Genomic DNA, 21,470 nt, shown 5'->3' on the forward strand with positions numbered 1-21,470 from the left:
GACATTTTTATTTGAGCTCTTCCAGACATTTAAATTAAAAACAATCTATTGTTTTTAATACAAATAGACCTCCTGTTCACTGTAAAGTGCCACGTTTTGATATATTGAGCTCTAAACTTTTTTGGAACTCACAACACGCAACCTAAAACCCCTTCCTCTCCCAAACCGTTCCTGCAATTGTTTTATGTTGCATTATGATCATGAATACATTCATTATGTATTTTTTTTTTTTTATATTTAAATATCAACATTATCTCTCCATCCTCAGTACATTTACTATAAATGCCGTAATTCCTCTAATAGTAACCCAGGCTTGTATTTGTTTCAACTGTAGTGGGTACCAGGCTCGTATTAGGAGGAGGCATGTATAAGAGAGAGGCCTATATTTCTAATTTTCAAACCGATCATAATTAATAAATCAACATTTTGTGTCAGTTTGAACCCAGTAAAATGTACTGGGTTCATTTATTGAAACCAAGTACTGTATGAAATAGTAAACAGTGCAATTACAGGTGGTCACTGGTCATTTCAACGTTTTCAAAGTGAAATCAAGTAACTTTACCTTAGCAGCTCCGGGTGCTGTAGGTAGCACCGTTAGCTCTCATAACGTTAGCCAGTTAGCAGCTCCGGGTGCTGTGGGTATCAACGTTGGCTCTCATAACGTTAGCCAGTTAGCAGCTCCGGGTGCTGTGGGTATCAACGTTGGCTCTCATAACGTTAGCCAGTTGGCAGCTCAGGGTGCTGTGGGTAGCAACGTTAGCTCTCATAGCGTTAGCCAGTTAGCAGCTCCGGGTGCTGTGGGTATCAACGTTGGCTCTCATAACGTTAGCCAGTTAGCAGCTCTGGGTGCTGTGTGTGGCAACGTTGGCTCTCATAGCGTTAGCCAGTTAGCAGCTCCGGGTGCTGTGGGTAGCAACGTGCTCTTTTACCGTCAGCTGCTTTCAGCTCTGTTGTTGTGTTACGTGCTGCGCGTGACCCGTGTTCCATACGGAACTAAGGAGAGGTTCGCTCACGCGTATATTAGTAACCCGGTTTGTATTAGGAGGCCGGCTTATAATTGCTTAGCTCAACAGCGCACCCGTATATTAATAGAGACCCGGATTTTAATAGAATACAGGTTACTATTAGAGGAATTACGGTATACTATACTTCCTCTGGTCTTTCCAAACGCACACGCACACACACACAGAAAGGGAGAATACCTTTCCCCTCCCCCCAATACTCTTCCCAGTCCCCACTCTGCTGTTCTCTCTGTCTATGGCTCTGATCAGGGTTAGCTTGTTGTTAGCTTACACTAATGTAACGTTAATTTCGGTCTTTAACACATTCGGGGTCATTGGGATTAGACGGGGCCCACTCTATACGGCCAGCATATCAAGACAAACTTTCATTGTGCGTGAGGCTGTTTGTAGAGCTAAATCTATAGTTTTTATTATTGCTATCTGTCCATTCTCATTGTCAATTGACACTATAAACCGTCCGTTCAATATGCCTTAAATAAATAATTTTTTCATCAATACGTTCCCATTTTATAGCGTCGTGAATATGAACGTTATAGCAGAATGTTCTGGGGTATTTCCTCGAACGCGAGATATAGGGTGCTAAGCTAATAACGTTAAATCGAATGGCGTTTCGGCTATAGACAAGCTAGAGCTAAAACTCAAAATGCATATTGTCGGTATTGGGGCTGCAACGATTAGTCGACATAATCGACGACGTCAATCATAAAAACTTGTCGACGCAGACTTTTTGCGTCGATGCGCCGGGGGGAAAAAAATATATAATTTTTTTTTTCACTCCCTATCTTTGTGAAAGTGGCTTCTCAGCTCTGGTCCAGCTGAAGACAAAGCAGAGGAACAAGATTGGACATTGAGCATGACCTCAGAGTTGCTTTGTCTACCATCACCCCAGACTTTGAGACTCTTGTCAGGAGCAAACAACATCCCGAGTTATCCCATTAGTTCCCTGGGATGTTAACACTTTGATCGCCATGGTTAAATTCATAATTTACCATCCCTAGCCAGCTCTATTTGTCTATGGAGAAGTTCCCCTTCTTTGCAGGGCTATAACTTTTTAAATTGTATTGCTAAATTGACATTATTATGGCCCATTCAATGTCCTATATCTATTGTTCAGGGTGTAGCAACGTTATACTTTTTCATTCACATATTCATACTAAAATACGGTCTAAAGTATAAGTATGTTTTTATCATTTTCTGCAGCTTTCTCCAGAACTTGATTTATAGCCCTAAATGCATTATATTGATGATCAAATACAGTTTGATAGCGATCGGTGCCAGATAAAAAATGTCAACTGCACGTAGTTCTAGAAGTTACTACGTATGATCTGCTGATGACCGGATGGGGGGGGGGTCGTTTATAATTCCGTGGGCAACGTTATATCATTCATCTAGTGTGGGTGATATGATCATTAGAGCAGTTAGTATAGAGGACATTAGAAAATAACGCTAAAACTCACCGTAGCTTCCTCGCGCCGTTGGCAGATGAGCGTGGAACAGAATTTTTTCTATTATGGGATGGAGAAATACCTGATCCATTTCCAGGTTGTATAATAGTATATACGTCCAAATCATGTTGTTTATCGAGTTATTGGCAACGGATCGCTATGTATTGTGTCGAGCTCGAGTCCCGGGACCTATAGCGAGTGATCGGACCGAATTGAAATGAGCACCAGCTTCTACATCCTGTTTCTCCCCTGGGCGATCCCCCGATCGGCCACCAGATGGCGCTCTTGAACCGTTAGAGTTGAGTGGAGCTCAGCAGTATATCTCAGGTCCCCGGGGGAGAAATATGATTTCGATCACAGATTTTTGAAATATTGATATCAAAGACGTGTTACGGCGTCTTCGGCAGAATGAGCATGGTGGGGAAAGACGCGTCTCCGGCGATTAAAGTGTTGAGCTAAGAAGTCTGCTAAGAAGGATATATTATTTATTATTATTATTTTATTTCATTGTGTTTTTAGCCCTAGTTGCACTTTTGTTGCAACCCCAGTTATCCCATTAGTTCCCCCAAACTTACTGTCGGTCTGTTATGTTAAGCTAAGAAGTCTGCTAAGAGCCCGCAAAAGGAGCCACGCCCACAGGAAGCAGAGATGGAGGGTGTGACAGAAATAATCGTTAGATTAGTCGACTAATCGAAAAAATAATCGACAGATTAGTCGACAACCAAAATAATCGTTAGTTGCAGCCCTAGTGGGTATCATGGTCCACCATGAATGCATGAAAGGGGGGGCGGGGGATGTCGTTTCTGATTATTGATTACCAATAACGGCATTAGCCTTATTCGCTGATCGGCTGGTTGGGTATGATAACAAGGCCTGATCAGCATGTAATTTACGTGAAAAAGCTCTTACCTGTGGCCGGTTGGACTGCAAAAAGGATTTCCCAGTTATCGATCGCCATCTGGTAGATATGTCAATTGGCTGATGATATATTATTTTACTGCATACTGAATTCAGCGTCCCAAAAACTATTCCAGGCCATCGGCTACACGCATAGCTTTAGGCTAACAGAAAAGTCCATTCATACAAAAAAAAAAAACACTAGTCTGTAACAGGGAACACTGCATTATCGAGACAGCGCCCCTACGAGGATCTGGCCGGTAATGCACTTTTCCGAATTCCAAGACTAGGGTAAATCTGCAGTGCCGCTCGGTGACATTGAGTAGGATATTACAATGGAATAAAAGCCAAAACAACCTTGCCACATATATATACGTGGTTGGCCGTCAAGCGTTGGATCCGAAACACGTATATATACGTGGTTGGCCCCGAATGTGTTAACGCGACGTGGGTATAAAGCAGGGGTCAGCAACCTTTTTGACATGGAGTGCCTGTTTGAAATATAGTTGTAACTAGTGTGCCTCAACAATATTCCATGCATCGTAAATATTTTTTCTCATAATCAGGTATTTTTAATGATAATTTTTACATTATTACATCATTATCGTTATTATTAACAATATTATTATGATGGTTGTATCAACCCTAAATCTGAGTTGGGGGGGGGGGGATGCAATGCAGACAAACGGCTGCATACAGTGCAACCATTTCACTCACATTTGCCCATTCATTTTTGGACACATCACACACCATCGGTGTGTACTGTACGTGGGCTGTCATAGCTCCACCTACAGGCCTAATGGAGAACACCAGGAGAACACCAGGATGTGAATGGAGGGTGAATGTGAGGTATATCGTGTAAATACGTTTTGATTGATCGCAAGACTACACTGTAAAAAATATATAATAATAAGTTACCAGAACTTAAAAATATTGAGTTCAGTTACTGTGCATTAAGGTTTTCAGTTTTCAATCCATAATAATCCAGAAAAATAAGTACACAACCACATTATTTCAACCTAATAAAACTATGTTTATTGTCATTGTTTTAAGAACACAAGTTGACTTGGTAATACTCACATTTTGAGTAAAGAATATGGCTTTTAACATGTGCAATGTTCAATGAAATAGAAAAATAAATAATAAAATTAGTTGATTAATCCCACTGGTCACAATGGTGACCGTAATAATGTTTTTGTTATAAGGCTCTGCAAATGTTACTGAATGATGTAGCAATGTATTTCCAGCTAAATTGAAATAATAAACAAATAAAGGGTCTCAATTAAATATGTGGTAGTAAAAAGAACCTGTGGGAGGATTTCAACAAGATAAATGCGACAACAGTGCAAAATATTTCACTATAATATTTCAAAGCAAAAAAAAAAAAAAAAATATTTTTTTATTTTTTTTATATTACTGCTGCCCCCTGTGCCTATGCAAATGCCCCCGCGTGCCTATGCAGGCACGCGTGCCTAAGGTTGCCTACCCCTGGTATAAAGGAATGGCAAGGATTACAAAGCATGTTGGATGCATTTGACCCGTTGCGCAATAAAACAGCAGGGACTTGTTTTGGGTCGTAGAATAGGCACACTAGCCTTGCTCTGTTGCAATGTCTGCGTTTCACACTACTTCTGTGCTGTTGATCCGAGCGGATACGACTCCATGGGATTTTCAAAATAAGAGTATCGCAATATGAATCGATCTTTTTACGTTTCATCAATCCTATTGGATCATTGATAATAGATCGATATATCGATCTCGATCAATGTATCGTCTCACCCCTAGGCTACAGACCACCCGCTACAGCTGCTCACCACCGAATTGCGGGAGCAGGCAGCAGCGGAGAGCTCGCGCCGCAAGTCATCCCTGGAAGGGACGCCGGAGCCGCGGGGCCTCCTCACTGAAGAGGGGTGCTCAACGGTCTCCGGGCAGTGCGCACCCAGCTCCGCCCGCCGCCGGGGCTCACCCTCGCCACGAACGTGGGACTAGGGAACCCCCGCGGCGCACAGAGGACGTCGCGACGGAGAATCACAGGTGGAGCCAAGAGAAATACTTCCCAGGTCCGGGTGGTGATACCATTCTTGGGATCCAAAAAATAGCAACCACAAAAGCTAACTAAGCTAAATGCCACTTGCTTGCCGTGTGCATATAGCGAGCACTTCCTGAAGTGAAAGAAACGGGAAGGCGGAAGTACGGTCACACCCCTCACCTATATGCATATGGTTGGACAGGGGCGTGGCCGGACAAGTGTAAAGTGCATGTAGCGGAATCTTTCAAAGTAACGTGCTAATATCCCATAGTGAGCAGAACGTGAAGCAAGTAATGAAATGTAACTCTGCTTTTCAGGAATTAGCCCAGATCACTTCTAAACTATACAATATTCACGATGGGATAACGCACAAACGTATACATGAATTTTTTTTCTCTTTTTTACATGTTCGACAGGAGAAAGTGACTGTCAAATGACCATAGTATTGTCTCCATAGCTATAATATAGATATAGCTCTCAGGGACCCACAGTGAAAATGCCTATCTTTTAGCTTGGCGCCGGGGGAACGGGGGATGGCTAATAGCTGGCTCTCAAAGTGTTGATGAATATAACTCGTCAGTTTCGTCAAGATAAATAATCCAATAAGGGCACGGTTGGTATGAAAGTGATGGTGACGTCTTGATGGAGCGCCGAGTGCATGCTGATTTAGAATTCGAAGGTCCGAACATTCGAACGTTTGGGCTCAGCCCTAATAGAGCAACGTATAGCTGTCTCTGTCCGTATAGTGAAATGAATAGCTGTCTCTGTCCGTATAGAGAAAAGTATAGCTGTCCGTATAGAGAAACTTATAGCTGTCTCTGTCCGTATAGAGAAACATATAGCTGTATCTTGTCCGTATAGAGAAACGTATAGCTGTCCCTGTCTGTATAGACAAACGTATAGCTGTCTCTGTCCTTATAGAGAAACGTATAGCTGTCCCTGTCCTTATAGAGAAACGTATAGCTGTCTCTGTCCTTATAGAGAAACGTATAGTTGTCCGTATAGAGAAACGTATGCTTCACCCCGGCTTTATCCCTCTAGCTGCCAGTAAATCCCCCACGGCAACGCACTACACCACAAAGCTTTGTCCATGAAAAAGACAACCAGTTCCAACCAAAAGGTTATCTGGTTTTCTTGGCAGTTCTGTGTGGCACAGAGCCTTGAAATTGTCCTTTTGATCTTTGTTTGCCAATTAAATTGTGGCACGGTGCTACTGAAGCTCCAGACTGTACAAACGGGGGAGGGAAATTACAAAAGTATAATTTATTTCAGCCAACTCTTCTTCAGGCAGTCCATGTTGCATTATACATTTGTTTCCGTCCCTTTCCGGAGTTTCGCCTTTTGGGAACCGTATTTCTTCCACTACTACTAAAGCTCTGTCTAATACACATGGGATACAATCGCATGTCACGCAAACGACCTGCATTTTTAAATTCTTCTCTAATCGCTAACCCCACCCAGTTTTGGGTGAATATTGTATATTTCTGTATAGCCGCCTTAATGCTGTAGTAAACCAAGGGGCCGAAAGGTACTTGTCGAGGTTCTCACGTGAGCCAATATAGCTGTTCAATCAGACTAAAAATAAGCAACATAGATCAGATGTTTGTAAAAAGTGACATTTTTGTATTTATCCTTATAGAAGGTGCTTATGTGCTGCTGCCCGTAAAGGCCAGGACACTAGTGAAAAATGTATTCTTAATCTCAATTAGGCCTTTTCTGGTTAAAGGTTAAATTCATTTTTTAATTTAAGATCCTGTTCATGTAAAACATTCAAAACAAGCTCCTTGAATTGAAAGTACCTTCTATATAAACGGGAATAGGTGAATGCCTAATTGCCTGGCGCCACAGTTGGAGCAACATTAAAGATTCTAATGTTATTTCCATGGCCCCTCAATATGTGTGAACATGAGCTTCTCTCTCTCTCTTTCTCTCTCTTTCTCTTTCTCTCTCAAATGAATGGGAGGCTGATTTTGTGGAACCCACAGAACGTTGCTTTTTTTTTATTATATCCAAATGAGCTGTATTCTACAGTAGTGTCTCAGTTCTGAAACAGAATATATACCTATGAACTCTGAACATTCCACTCACTCTGTGCTGTGCAGTGTGATGATGATCTATAAAATATTTCCCAATTCTATGGAGCAGCTTCAGACTTTATATTTGATGTCATTACATTTGTTTTAGCCCTCTAGTTTTTTGGGAGAGAGTTGCTCATATTTCACTAATATTTTGTATTGGTCATAGTTCCCATTTCTTGGTTGGATCTATGGTAAACTGATGCCCTTATTAGTGTAGGCATGTGAGGTAGTGAGACTTTTAGACTCTGGCTTTAAATTGCTTTCCCCTCTTGGGGATCCTGAAGGTCGCTGAAGACTACAAACGTGCTGAATAATAACTCTTGATGTACTGCAGGGCCTAACCTGTGTGCCAACCAGTGAATGAGGTGGATAGTGAAATTGACCTCAAACCCCGCCCACTTTTCTTGATCCTCCACTCTTCCAATCACAACTGTTGCTTTTAAGGAACACAGCAACATTATGGGAAATGCGCTTACCGTATTCTTCAGAGTCGGGACAAGAAGATGGATACCAATTTCCTCTGTGCAAGCTAGCCTAGCTTAGCACAAATTAATGGAAGCCGATACGGACCACTAGCCTAGCTTAAGACTTTGGGAGAGGTGTTTTTGGCCAGCTAGCTAGGCTGGTACATATCTGCTTACATTCCATTCGTTAATTTTCATTTGGAAATTGGTATCCATCTTCTTGTCTGACTCTGGAGAAGACGGTAAGCACATTTCCCATAATGTTGGCATGATCAAGAAAAGAAGGCGGAGTTTGAGATGAGTCAATTGGCTGAGCTGGGGAAGTCCTTTTTCTTGTAGTTTTTGTATCTTTTATTCTCTTGATGTATCCGTAGTGACCGTGTTCCTCCTCTCTGCAGCCCATCATGTTCCGCGGCGAGGTGCGTCTGAACGTGGAGGAGAAGAAGACACGGGCGGTGCGTGAGCGGGAGACCCGCGGCGGAGACGACCGTCGGGACATGAGGCGCAACGACCGAGGCCCCGGGGGCCCACGCGGTGGGATGGTCGGAGGTGGGATGGTGCGTGACCGTGACGGACGGGGTCCGCCACCACGAGGCGGCATGGCCCCCAAGCCCGGCATGGGCTCCGGCAGAGGGGCCGGGGGCCAGGGAGAGGGCCGTTTTGCCACCCAGCGCCGCTGAGAAGAGCGCCACCTGCAGTTTGGAAGTAGTACCACGTTCTTCATCTTCAACCGTTCTCGTTAACGAAAAAAAGAAATCTACATGTATAAACGTATATATTTGTTTTTGTTTCTGTTTTTTTTTATTTTGGCTTTGGAATGTGACACAGCCTGTCGACCATTTCTTTGATGTGAAACAGAGGAAACAAAATAAGCAAACAAAAATTTACATTTTGCTTACCAGCTGTGAGCTGAGCATCCTTTCCGGTATCTCAAGAATTCACAAACATTAATTTGTAAATTTGTGGAAAAAGGCAAACCAACCAGGAGTAATCTGCCACATTAGGAGGGACTGATAGACTTTTACCTACGATAATACAGCCCATCATTTGGAAAAGAGATTATACGCCTTGACTTAATGGGGCTCTACTTCACGAAATCCCTCTATTGCACATTATATGGTAGTTCTCTGCCCGTTACTGTTGGAAAAAGTTATGAGGTGCAAATTTCGTGCAGTTCGAGGGGAAAAAGCTTGCCTTTTTTTTATAATTTTATTTTTCCTTTTGAAAGAACACTGCTTCAAAATTGCATAATGCACTCATCAATATGCACTATGGGTACTTTTGTCGTGTTACATTGACATCCAACGCTCGGAATGCAGCTGGAGAGACGGCAGCCTCCTGTTTCGTCTCAAAGCGATACGACGATAATGGCCTCCTCGCCTCGCAGCACCGTTCGCTGTGACAATGTACTTTTCACCCATTTTTATTTTTACCCAAAACTATGCTTCAATAACTGCTGGATAAAACGAAACGACAAGCAAACATTCAGATTCTATCCCCCCCCCCCATCTCCCCTTTCCTCATTTATGAATCAACAAAACAAAAAAAAACTCAAAGATCTTGGACTTTTCACCAAACGAGTGGGAGGGAACAAAGGATGAAACAAGAAACCAAGCTGAACAACAGGAGAGTGGTGATTATCGATGGCGGCTCGCTCACCTTTCTTTGATTCAAAGAGTATTTTTTTTTTTCATGTTTTGTTTTTCCTACCAGCTACTCCGTAAAACTGGGGACAGACGACCCACCCACTCACCCCACCCCCCTCTACACACACACCCCAACCACCCTCCTCCCCCGTCTTCAGTACGGAGTAACATAATAAATGTACAGAGAAAAAAAATCATAGTTTACTGTATGTTCTGTTTTTGTGTTTTAGTTTATTTTTTTATTGTTTTTTTTCTTCTGTTTTCCTTCAACTTGATAAAAGCATGATGGTGCCTTCTAGTTCATCTTTTCCAGTCTTACTAGTGAGTTGAGGTTCCGGAGCTCGCAGCCTCTTCAATGTGGAGCTGCTCAATTTGAACTATTTGTCTACTGAGAGCAGAGAAACTTGCAGTATTCATAGATTTTAAAGAGAAGAAGAAGAAGAAGAGAAAAATAACAAAACAAGGTTCTTTCTGGTGCACATTTCACCCTCCATACTGTTCTACTACCTAAGATGATCTGCTGTGAGTTTTTGTACATTTGTTTATACTGTAGTTTCTGCTCTGGGTTTTGTAGAGACAATAGGTGCCTCAAGTTCCGTTCTGACGTTCAATGGTCCAAGAGGTGCGTTTTGAGGAACTACTCATGGGAAAAAAAGAGAAAGGTACATTAAACACGGTGTCTGTCTTAAAATGCTTGGTCCTCCTCAGTTGGTCCAAGTCACGTCTCTTCTCTCTCTCTCTCTCTCTTAGGCAAACATGGGTTCGGTTTACAACTTTAATAAAACAATCTGCACTTGAAAAAGAGAAACTGTTTAAAGTCATGGACAATGCAATGGCACACAACCTCACACTTATGTGATTTCAGACACAAGCTAGATGGTTGTAAAGCCCTAGCTTCTGAGTCTCGACCATAGTCTCTGTAACCCATATGATGGCACATGGATTAATCCCTGGACTCCCCCAAGTGTCGGACTGTTCATCCTTTCCTCGGCAGCAATTTTGTATTGGGTCTGTATGGGTGGGCTGGCCGTAGCTCCGACCTCACGTGACTCGACAAAGAACTATTCCCATTCACTTTTTCTAGCCATTTATGCGTTTGTATTTTCACATGCTGATTATTCATTGTGCTATGATATCGATTTTAGTTTTTCCCTTCCAAGTCTGATTTATTCATTGTGCTATGATATCCATTTGTTTTCCCCTTCAAGGCAAGTCTAATATGAATACTATACCAGTTAACTGCTCCTTGTCTACGGAAAGGATGGAAGTTATTTGTTTTACCACACGGTCGGGAGGGAAGACCTTGGTTTCAGCTAGAGGGGAAAACACGACGACCATGGAAGTGTTTTCTTACTAGTTGTCTTGCACTGAAAATTAATGTAGCATCTTAACTGACAAATATCGGGGGGGGGGGGGGGGGGAAGGTCTTGTCTGGTGGTATTGCACCGTTTCCAACATTTCTGGGACGATCTACCAGGGTTTGAAACATTCAGCCTCTTAAAATGTCTCACCAGGCAATGAATTTATATGGGGGAAAAGGTAGCAATTACCTTGCCAGTGGCCAATTCAGACACTATAGTATTTGCTTGCTCTTGCAGCTGAAATGAGATTAAATGACTCCACATGGCACAGTTCTCTTCAGGTTATTCACCACTGTCAAATTGTGCTGCATGCTTTCTCCTGTTATTGGAAAGGGAAACTTCAAAAAATGTGAGAAATACCTTTTTGTTGGAACGGAGAAGCTGCCATTTGGTGCCCTCTGCCTCTAGTATTATGACTGCAGGACTACAGGTCTTTGGGCTAGTATTATGACTGCAGAACTACAGGTCTTTTGGCTCTCTGGTGTTTTTTTTTCTCTTCTCAAATAGACATGTCTCACTGGTGCCTATACTCCTAATTTTCTTTTATATATATTTTTGTTGTCTGTTAATGGCTTAACGAGGGCACTTAAAACTGCGATCATACCTTTGCAACAATGGTCCATGAAGAGGAGCCGTCATGCTTTCTGGCTGTCTCTGAAGTCAGTGCTTTAAATCAGTCGTGTTAAAATGTTTGATCATGTAGATTTGTGCTTAGCCCCCCCCCCCCCCCCTTTTTTTATTATATTTTATTTTGCACTGATGTTTTCAGTGACACGCCGACCCCAAACTTAAAAGGATCCTTAAAGCAAAACGGCTGTAAACTTATTTTTTCCCTGTGGTTTTAAAATGCAGTAGAGAGGATCCTCAGTGTATCATTCCAGCCCTCTTTTCAGTGGAAATAGAATGACCCTCTTGGCTTTAGCAGGTGTGGTAAACAGTTGGTTGCCATCTTAATTTTTACTGTGTTTACCTTCTACTTCTTGCTAGTAGAAAAAAAACTGTTGCAGGTGGAGCATTTTTCGTTTGTGTTTTTCTTTTTTCTTTTAATTTTTTCCATTTTGAATGTGTTGGACTTAACATACAATAAACTACTGATATCAGCACCACTCATAACTTTTGTCATGTTTTGAGGCCGTTTGCTTCACAGGTTTCCTAAGGGCATGTGAAGCAAGTTGCTTAGGTTGTAAGTTAATAAAATGCCTGCATTAAAGATCTCAATAAATTCATGCCCTGGGCTTGAGTTATACAGCCAGCCAGACTGTACAGTCATACTGTGGTGTCTGTCTCCTCCTTGGGCCAAAGTCAAGACCCTGAAAATTTGGCCACAGAAGCTGTTCATAATAGTTACGAGTTGAGTACCAACATGTAGTGAATAATTGGGGTTTACTTTGAAATACTGGTTGTGTGACAGTTATTTTGGTATTTACATTCACGGCTGAGGTTAGAATGAGTAAGGGGGGGTTGGGGGAGTTTCCAATCATAACACTTAATTCTGGCAATCATTTATTAACTAAAAATGTTGATTGTCTTGGGATTGCTGTGTCGGAATAAGCAGGAACAAAGGTGGGGATGGTGGAAAGCGACATGAACCCGTGATGTCTTGGGGGCATCCTGGCCCCCCTACTGGCACAAACGGACCATAACAAACACCTGGTGCGTTCGCACGTGGCCCGCTATGAATACACTACTAGGGTTATATGGTGGTATCCAAGGTCTTGTCAGAAGGAACAGAACAGCCAGTGCCACACCAGGAGGAGCTTGAGGGCTTGTTTGAAGGATACAGTGAGTCTTGCAGGGAGACGCTGTACCAGGACCAGGGATGGCAACTTCCTTCACTCCAGGCCAGTAATCAGACAGGTTGCTGTTCTAGAAATGTACACGAGAAATAGCATCTTATTTTCTTTTTTTCTTTTTGACAACCATTTGAAGGCCCAAAATCTGTCACTTCTCTTATATGTAAAAAGAGATGGTTATGTGTTTTTTTTATGCTTCTGGGCTGGCTTATTAAGAATTAGGCCACCCAGAAAGCAGTTTTGCTTATTTGACAGACCGGGAGAAGGTATAGTCTTTGTAAACGAATAGGGGATGAAAACCAGTGATGAACACACTCCAACACAACTTTTAAGTTGATCAGTATTGTGAACTATAGGAAGACTTCTGTGATTCCTCAGAGTTGATTGTCAGGTGTGTTTACTTGATTAATGGATGAACAAGTCAGCAGGAGGGGCAGCTAAGGGTAAGTGGCATTGTTACACTGCATAGTAGTATATAGACATTAGCATGATAGGTAGTAGTAAGGTACATAATAGTAAAAGTTGGTATCGTTTTATAAACAAATTTCAGATATTGTTTGAAGAAGTATACGTTTTTGGTTGACCGCAGAACATTGGGCAGGTTTTAGCTGTGCTGACTTGTGGGAAGTTCGTTAAATCTGGTAAAGTGAGGACATTTGGGCCAATCCTCACTTTAAAATAGGCAATTTTAGGATTAGGGTTTAGAAATGAGGTTAGGTTAAGCATGTGATGCTGAGGGGTACGTTTAAGGTGTGTGTGAGGAGCGAGAGAGGGGGAAGAGTGGAGATAGAAGACATGCATGGTGTGTTCATACTAACATTATACTGCTGACCTCAGCCTGAATAGCAGCCAGAAAACGGATAGAACCTGAGGGCCCATAATTCACAAAACGTCCCAGAGTATGAATGCTGATGGGGTCAATGATCAGGAACACTAGTATTTATGACCTTATTAAAACAAAACAGACTGAAACTGACTAGATCAGTACTCCCACTTTGAGAGGCTTTGTGAATGGGCTATAATGCACAAAGTATCTTTACAGCTATAGTAACTTTTGTTTGCACCCTGGGTGAGGAGTGCAAAGTAGTTAAGTAAGTAACTTACAAGGAACTTGTACTTTACTTGAGTTAAGTATCTATTTTAGAGTACTTGGTATTTTTACTCGATTACATTTTAAAGTAATTGTTTTACTTTCTACTCCCTTACCTTTATCTGGCAACAACAGTTACTAGTTATTTGCATTGCACACAAAACCTGTAGATTGTTCTTGTATCACATCTGTGTGATTACAATTTTGAGAACCGAACATTCTGATGATTCAATTCAGATTCAGATTTTATTGTCACATCATTCATACATTCTTCTTGGCTCCTCTACCTTGCAGCAGCGTCAATAAAGTATGACAAAAAAGAAAGCAATAATAATAGTATAAAAAATAGCAGCATGGCTGCATGGGCAACGATAGAAATAGCACTAATTTCATAATGGCTAGTGGCACTGGTGCTAATTTCATAATGACATATGGTCATAATGGCTACAGGTCAGACAGAGGTCACTGAGATCTATAGAGCTCTAGAACTCCAAAATAGTGAAGAAATCTTTGGAAGTCCAAAACATCTCTCGCCGCAAAGGATTAAAGGTGTGCTCGGATTACGCCACTAGGGGGCCCCCGGGGCATGAAAGTACTAGCATCCCCATCCCTCAGGACAGACATAAATTAGTACCCCCTACTTCCCATGGTTACTTACTTAGTCCAGGGGTATGCTCCCCTGGGAGGAGAATAAAATAAAAACAGCCCTGGAATACTCAATTCTAGGGCTGTTTGATCAGGCACACATAAACAAATTAGTAGCCCCACCAAGAAAAGGAATGGAGTTGATTGATTAAAGCTCTTGATACAATGACCAGTAGTAGACAACAGATTTATAAACTCTTATTTGCTGTATTTTAGGGCTGCTAAAGGTTTGTTTACGTTGGTAATGCTTGTCAATGTTGGGAGTAAAAATTGCCTATATTTTTACTTATGATGGGGTAACCATACGGAAATGAGCTACAGTAAAACGAGTTACTGTGAAACGTAGACATAGGAAGAAAGTCCCAAATGTCACATTTTCCATCTACAACTCAAACTCAATAAAACCACTAATTCATATGTAAAACAAATACAAAAATACAAATAAAAACTGATTGGGCCTTTAAAAGTATGCACTTGAGAGCTTTGAGGGGAAGCAGTCAGAGCCACCAACCACATACCCAAAACACTCAAGTATGACGATGTCCTGTAGATTGTGTAGAATGTGGACTTTTGCTTTTCAATACTTAGGGATACCCTGGCCCCATTTTTGCAAAAACCAATGCATATGCGTGTGCGCGTGTGTGTGTGTTTATTATATTGCCATTGCATCCAGTGATCCAAGTGGAATTTCGTTTTGGTGAAACGAACCCGTGGGCGATGCAGGCTGCAGCATAATAGTGGCACCTACACTTCAGCAGGTGTCATCATCTCATGCATGTTTGTATAGCCTATGTGTAGGGTGACCAGGTGTCCCCCTTTTGGTTGTACTGTCCCACCATTTGAGACCGCGTCCCACATTGAGAGGATGTCCCTCTTTTCGAAGCAAAAAAAAATATCGAACACAAGACATTCCTGTCAAGTGATAAAGTTTGAATATTTAAAACAGATGTTAGGTGGTAACAAGCCGGCTGCCAGTGCCAAGATGAATGTGGAGAGATATAATTCTGTATTTAATTTGTATTTATTTTGATTTAACCTTTATCTATTCGGTGAAGACGAGTTATTCTAATAAAAGAATTTACATTATCTATCTGTCCCACTTTGTCCCACCAAAATCTTACTGTTGTCCTGCTTTTGGACTTTTTGCATCTATGTGTGATGCACATTTTAAGATGCACCTTTTACTTTTAGGGTTTCAAGCTAAATATGGCAAAGTGTTCATGTATTATTTATTCCAATTTGGATTTTTGATGAGAAAATCAGACCTCCTTTGTTAATTAGTGTGGGTGATCTATACTATTTATTTATTTATTAGTGTGGGTGACCACTCTATGTTGACCACTCCCCCGATCCTTAGGCCGCGCCCCCTTTTTGTATCTTTTGAACAGTTTGTCATAGAGACTCGTGACGTGAGAGACCCTCTCCCGTTGGCCGGCGGAATTGTCTAGTCTCTATACTATTTATTTATTATTCCGCCGATTTTTGTCCGCTAACTCCTCCCAGAGCTTGGTCTATGTTGACCACTCCCCCGATCCTTACGCCACACCCCCTTAGGCCACACCCCCTTTAGTATTTTTTTTGAACCGTTTGTCGTAGAGACATTTGTGAATATGTCACAGTATGATGTCACTCATAATCAAACATTCTAGAACATTTGTGTATCTATTCAACAATTCTCTCAGAAGATCTCATTGTGCATCTTGAAACAGAACAGATGCCGGCGGTGCACAGTCTAGTTATCCTTGCTCTTTAAAAAAGTGAACGCACTTGCCCCCTGATCAGCCAGCGTCTCTACAATTCGTAGCCGCATTTCTGCAGACCCCTCTCTGATTGGTTGAACTCTATTTTTGCAGACCCCTCCCATTTCTGCAGACCCCTCTCTGATTGGTTGAGCGAAGCCCCTCTCTGATTGGCCCCCCGCATGAGCCGAGACAAGCTCCTCTAGCCAGGAGTCGAAACTCCGTTAACTCCAGAGAGAGAGGCTGAACGCAATTTATACGCATGGAAGTATTGATTACGCCATAACGAATCATTAAAAAAATATACCGTTAACTGGAATATGTTGTGTGTGCCTTTACACATGTTGGATAGGATTATGTAATTGGTTTGTATAGCGTCGCGTATAACGTTATTTCGCGTGACTTCACGGTTTATTCACATTTCACAACACAGCCAGCGGTCAACTTGTTTACACTCCCCACTTACTGTACAATGTAACATTTAGATTAACCCAGTTGTCTATCTGTATGTCATATGTTACGATGAATTGAAAATGGGGGACCCTGATGTAAACAAGACGAAAGTCTTTCTCTGGGGTCTGCATTCCCTTAACAATTGTATGTATTGAGCTGTACTGTGTACTGTATACCCATTCTGCAATCTGTTTTTCAATCAATTCAATCAATCAATAACTAGACAGTTACAATATAACATTTAGATTAATTAACCCAGTTAATGCCTTAAGAGAGAGAGGCTGGTGGTCAAGTCAAGTCAAGAGTTATTTGTCACAAGTTGTTTATTAGCCTAGACATTTTCAATTCATCATCTTGTTTACATCAGGGTCCCCCATGTTCAATTCATGATAACATATATGACATACAGGTAGACAGATGGACAGTACTGCTACATTTAGACATTTATGACATACCAGATTTTGAACTTGTGGTAGGCCTAGACATTTTCAATTCATCGTCTTGTTTACATCAGGGTCCCCCATGTTCAATTCATGATAACATATATGACATACATTGATTGATTGATTGAAAAGTTTATTAACAGATTGCAGAATGGGTACAGTACAGTACAGCTCAATACATACAATTGTTAAGGGGATGCAGACCAGAGAAAGACTTTCGTCTTGTTTACACCAGGGTCCCCCATTTTCAATTCATCATAACATATATGACATACATGACATACAGATAGACAGTACTGCTACATCTATACATTTATGACATATCAGATTTGCAAATACAGTACTGTTTGTGATACAAAAGTGTCCAGAAAAGGAGTGTATATACATTTGGCATAGAAACTGTACATTGGAGAAGGTTGGTTGGGTGGGGTGGGGTTGGGTGGGTTGGGTGAGGGCTGTACATTGGAGGTGGGGGGGGGGGGGGGGGTTGGGAAGGGGACACACACACATTTTACACTGTACATTGGAATATTGACAAAGCCTTACTTGGTCATTTACTGTACAACTAGGTTAGGACATTTGTAGGGGCCAGTTTCGAATTGCAGTCTCACGTAGGTGTTTTTGAGAGTGTTTTTGAAGGTGGGTAGTGATTCACATTCCTTTACAGCTTTAGGTAGGGCGTTCCACATTGATGTGGCATAATTGCGAAACGTGTTTAGTCCCTTGTTTGAGCCGAATCTGGGTTTTACATGATTTGTGGAGCTCCCTCTGGTGTTGTGATCGTGGTATTCACTGACCTTTGGGAAGTATTTTGACATGTACATGGGTACCTTGGTCGCGTAGTGTATCTTGTAGACCAGGCCCATTGCAAGTTGCTGTACTCTGTCGTCTACTCTAAGCCATCCTAGGTTGTCAAAGTGGGCAGGGGTGAGGTGGGTTCTAGGAGTCAGGTCAAGTAGTAGTCTGACTAGCTTGTTTTGAGATGTTTGTAATTTGTTTTTTAGTGCCTTTGAGGTGCTTTGGTACCATGAGGTGCAAGCATAGTCGTAGTACCCTTGAATGAGTGCTCCTGCTAGAGTCTTCAGGGTATTCTTGTTTACCAGAGAGGAGATCCGGTACAAGAATCGCGTTCGTTGGTTGACTTTTTTTATTACATTGGATGCCATTTTGTCACAGGAAAGATTAGCCTCTAGGATGGAACCCAGGTAGGTAATTTCATCTTTCCTTGTGATAATATTGTCACCCACTGTAACCGAGAAGCCGTCGGTCTTGCTGAGTTTGTTATTTGAACCGAAGAGAATGGACTCTGTTTTGCCCATGTGTAATGATAGTTTGTTGTCGGCGAGCCATATGCAGATTTTGGTTCAGATACAGGTAGACAGATGGACAGTACTGCTACATCTAGACATTTATGACATACCAGATTTTGAACTTGTGGTAGGCCTAGACATTTTCAATTCATCGTCTTGTTTACATCAGGGTCCCCCATGTTCAATTCATGATAACATATATGACATACAGGTAGACAGATGGACAGTACTGCTACATCTAGACATTTATGACATACCAGATTTTGAACTTGTGGTAGGCCTAGACATTTTCAATTCATCGTCTTGTTTACATCAGGGTCCCCCATGTTCAATTCATGATAACATATATGACATATATGTATGGGCCACTCTCCAGGTGACCTGCATCGACCTTGCCCACACCAGGATCTCCTCCTCAGACTGGTGAGTCATTCGCACAGTGGCCTCATTTTCTACTTGCACTTGCATTAAAGATATTTAATGCATTAATCCTGTTTTTAATTGATCTAGGAAATAATGTATAAATGTCTTCATTCATCAAGTTCACTGTTCCTTACTAAGCTGTGTTTGTCATCTGCTTACAGTGTCACAGGAAGCAGTCCTTGATCCATCACTGGAAGGAGCTCAAGGTGTGCTCCCTGAAGCGGGTTCAGGTCTGCCCCCAGCAATGACAAGTAAGTGGAATTGCATGCCTGGTCCTTAGAAAGTCTTAAAATGTCTTAAATTCAAGTTTAGCCGCCTATTGACTGAAACCACGCATGATTTGTCCAATAATCTTATTAAACTGCCACCCACCGCCTTAAATAGTGAACTTCACTGTTCCTTACTAAGCTGTGTTTGTCATCTGCTTACAGTGTCACAGGAAGCAGTCCTTGATCCATCACTGGAAGCAGCTCAAGGTGTGCTCCCTGAAGCGGGTTCAGGTCTGCCCCCAGCAATGACAAGTAAGTGGAATTGCATGCCTGGGTCCTTAGAAAGTCTTAAAATGTCCTTAAATTCAAGTTTAGCCGCCTATTGACTGAAACCATGCATGATTTGTCCAATAATCATATTAAACTGCCACCCACTACCTTAAATAGTGAACTCTTAATTGCTCCAAGTCAAGAGTGCTAACTAGTACACCATAGAACCTGGCTTCTGCAGCAGAAGCAGGCCTATAAAAACCTATGCCTACCTACAGTAATTCTTACCTCTACACTATTAGTTTTATTAAACATTGTTATTATTTCTCTTATATTTTTGTGTATGTCCATCCCTGTAGAACTTGAGATTCAAATGGAATTGACTGTGGGATTTTTATGCTTATGGTAAGATTGTTTCATATTGGTATACATTGGTTTTACCCTTGAATATATATATATATTAAGTCTATTGAAGACGCAGAACATTACATATAACTGCTGCTGGATGCACCACATTTTAGTGGAGTTAGGAAATTAAAAGCGCTCTTCCCCCTCCCCTTTTTTCAGTACACCCTTTGCATTGTCGCCAACACCCGGTTCCAGTTCACAGAGGTCTGTATTTCCAACCAAGTAAAGGGCCTATGTAACACATATGGCACAACTTGCAAGCAGAGATACTTGTGATTGCAATTACTTAAAAATACCACTTCATATCATTCTCATGACATCATGCCATTGCCTACCAATATAGCTCAATTGTACAACTCGTTGGCCATTAATGATAATCCCATGTTATTGTTTGTCATGTCTGTGATTTTTAGTTGGACATTAACTCAATTCGTGAGTGGTGGTGTACTCTACTAATGGAGCGCTTCCAAACTGAGGGGTACGTTACAGTATCTTAGAGTATAATTAGTCAACATGTGTTGAAGCAATAATAACTTATTTTTTCATAATTTGAAAGGCACGGCAAGAGGTTTGCCCACAGGACCAGGGAGTCGAGGTGTCTGCTCCAAGGACTGCTACAACCTGTTTACAGGGTGCCTCGGACTTCAAGGATTACTACCAGTATCCCACAACACCTCCAGGTTGCCATGGACCGCAGTGCTGAACAAAAAAAGCTGGTGGACTTCATCATCACAGCACATCGGACTAAAGAACACCTAAAGGTACAGTATGTTGGCACCTGTTGCCAAATCTGTGTTTACCAAGCCCATCTGACTGTCTACAATGATTTGATCCTGGACGATTCTCTCTCCTTGCTTTTCTGTACTCTCAGGCCATCGTAAGTGGCAGAGAACCGTCAAACTGGTTGCAGAAGTACATCCAGATGTCACCAAGCAAGAAGCGGTCATGGTCAACGTGTGCCCCAGTCTATTTTCAGGACGACGGGCATCAAAACGCAGTGTTTGACTTCTTGTCAAACATCCTGGCCAGCACAGTCTCATCTGTACCCATCCTGGATAATGTAGCCTATATCCTTGAGGTCTTGCTGCCTGAGGTGAATTTGTATGATATTTTTACTTTTCACTATGTATGAAACAAGCCTTTGTTGAGAGATTTCAATTCTAATGTGTGCAGTTATTGAAAAATAATGCATGATCCAGGGGCTCATTTATTTCTGTCTCATGGGGTAAACTGTAATCTTCTCTCTCCATGACAGGCCACTATAAGCGCTATTGCAGCAGTCAATGAGGTCACCAGTAAGAGGGCTGAAGAAATCTTCTGGACCCCAGATGTCGACAAAAGGCATGCCAACATTATCCTAATCATCAGATTCGTTTTTATTATCTGAAACATTTTCTCTTTTAAATGTCTTGTTTTGAATTTATTGTCACAGTATGTGTTGTCCTGGTCATATCGCTATTAGACCTAACTATGTATAGTGGTACAGTGTAGAATTACCAGAATATTGCATTGTCAACCTTTTTTTACATTTTGTATGTTATGCTTTTTCATATTAGTGAGCGGGAGGCATTCGATGACAGAATCGACCGTGAAAGGAAGAAACAGCGCTGAACTCGGCTGCAATGGTCCTCACGCACACCAAACCCTGGCAGCACATCACCCCCACCCTGCAAAAACTCCACTGGCTCCCCATCAACTACCGAATCCCCTACAAGAGCCTCCTCCTCCGCAATCATTCGAGTTTT

General features: G+C 41.8%; 2 protein-coding genes across 3 annotated transcripts in view; both read left to right on the forward strand.

Moving 5' to 3' along the window:
• Positions 1 to 12,048, forward strand: part of g3bp2a (G3BP stress granule assembly factor 2a) — a 37,067-nt gene extending 25,019 nt beyond the window's left edge. For both annotated transcript variants that reach the window (XM_084318729.1, XM_084318730.1), the window contains one exon: positions 8,334 to 12,048. In XM_084318729.1, the coding sequence (XP_084174855.1) occupies positions 8,334 to 8,615 (282 nt within the window). In that variant the 3' untranslated portion in view covers positions 8,616 to 12,048. The remainder of the gene's footprint in view (positions 1 to 8,333) is intronic.
• A 7,655-nt stretch (positions 12,049 to 19,703) lies between these two features.
• LOC311231740 (PWWP domain-containing DNA repair factor 3A-like) lies at positions 19,704 to 21,112 on the forward strand (the record flags this gene model as incomplete). The annotated part of the gene is made up of 6 exons (XM_084318363.1): positions 19,704 to 19,722; positions 19,885 to 19,929; positions 20,139 to 20,203; positions 20,282 to 20,486; positions 20,597 to 20,818; positions 20,981 to 21,112. Exons 1-6 carry the CDS (start codon positions 19,714 to 19,716, stop codon positions 21,110 to 21,112), a joined length of 678 nt encoding a protein of 225 aa, XP_084174489.1. The 5' UTR covers positions 19,704 to 19,713.
• Positions 21,113 to 21,470: the final 358 nt, after the last annotated feature.

This window comes from Notolepis coatsorum (genome assembly GCF_963971535.1).
Source record: "Notolepis coatsorum genome assembly, chromosome: 7".
NCBI classification, from domain to species: domain Eukaryota; kingdom Metazoa; phylum Chordata; class Actinopteri; order Aulopiformes; family Paralepididae; genus Notolepis; species Notolepis coatsorum.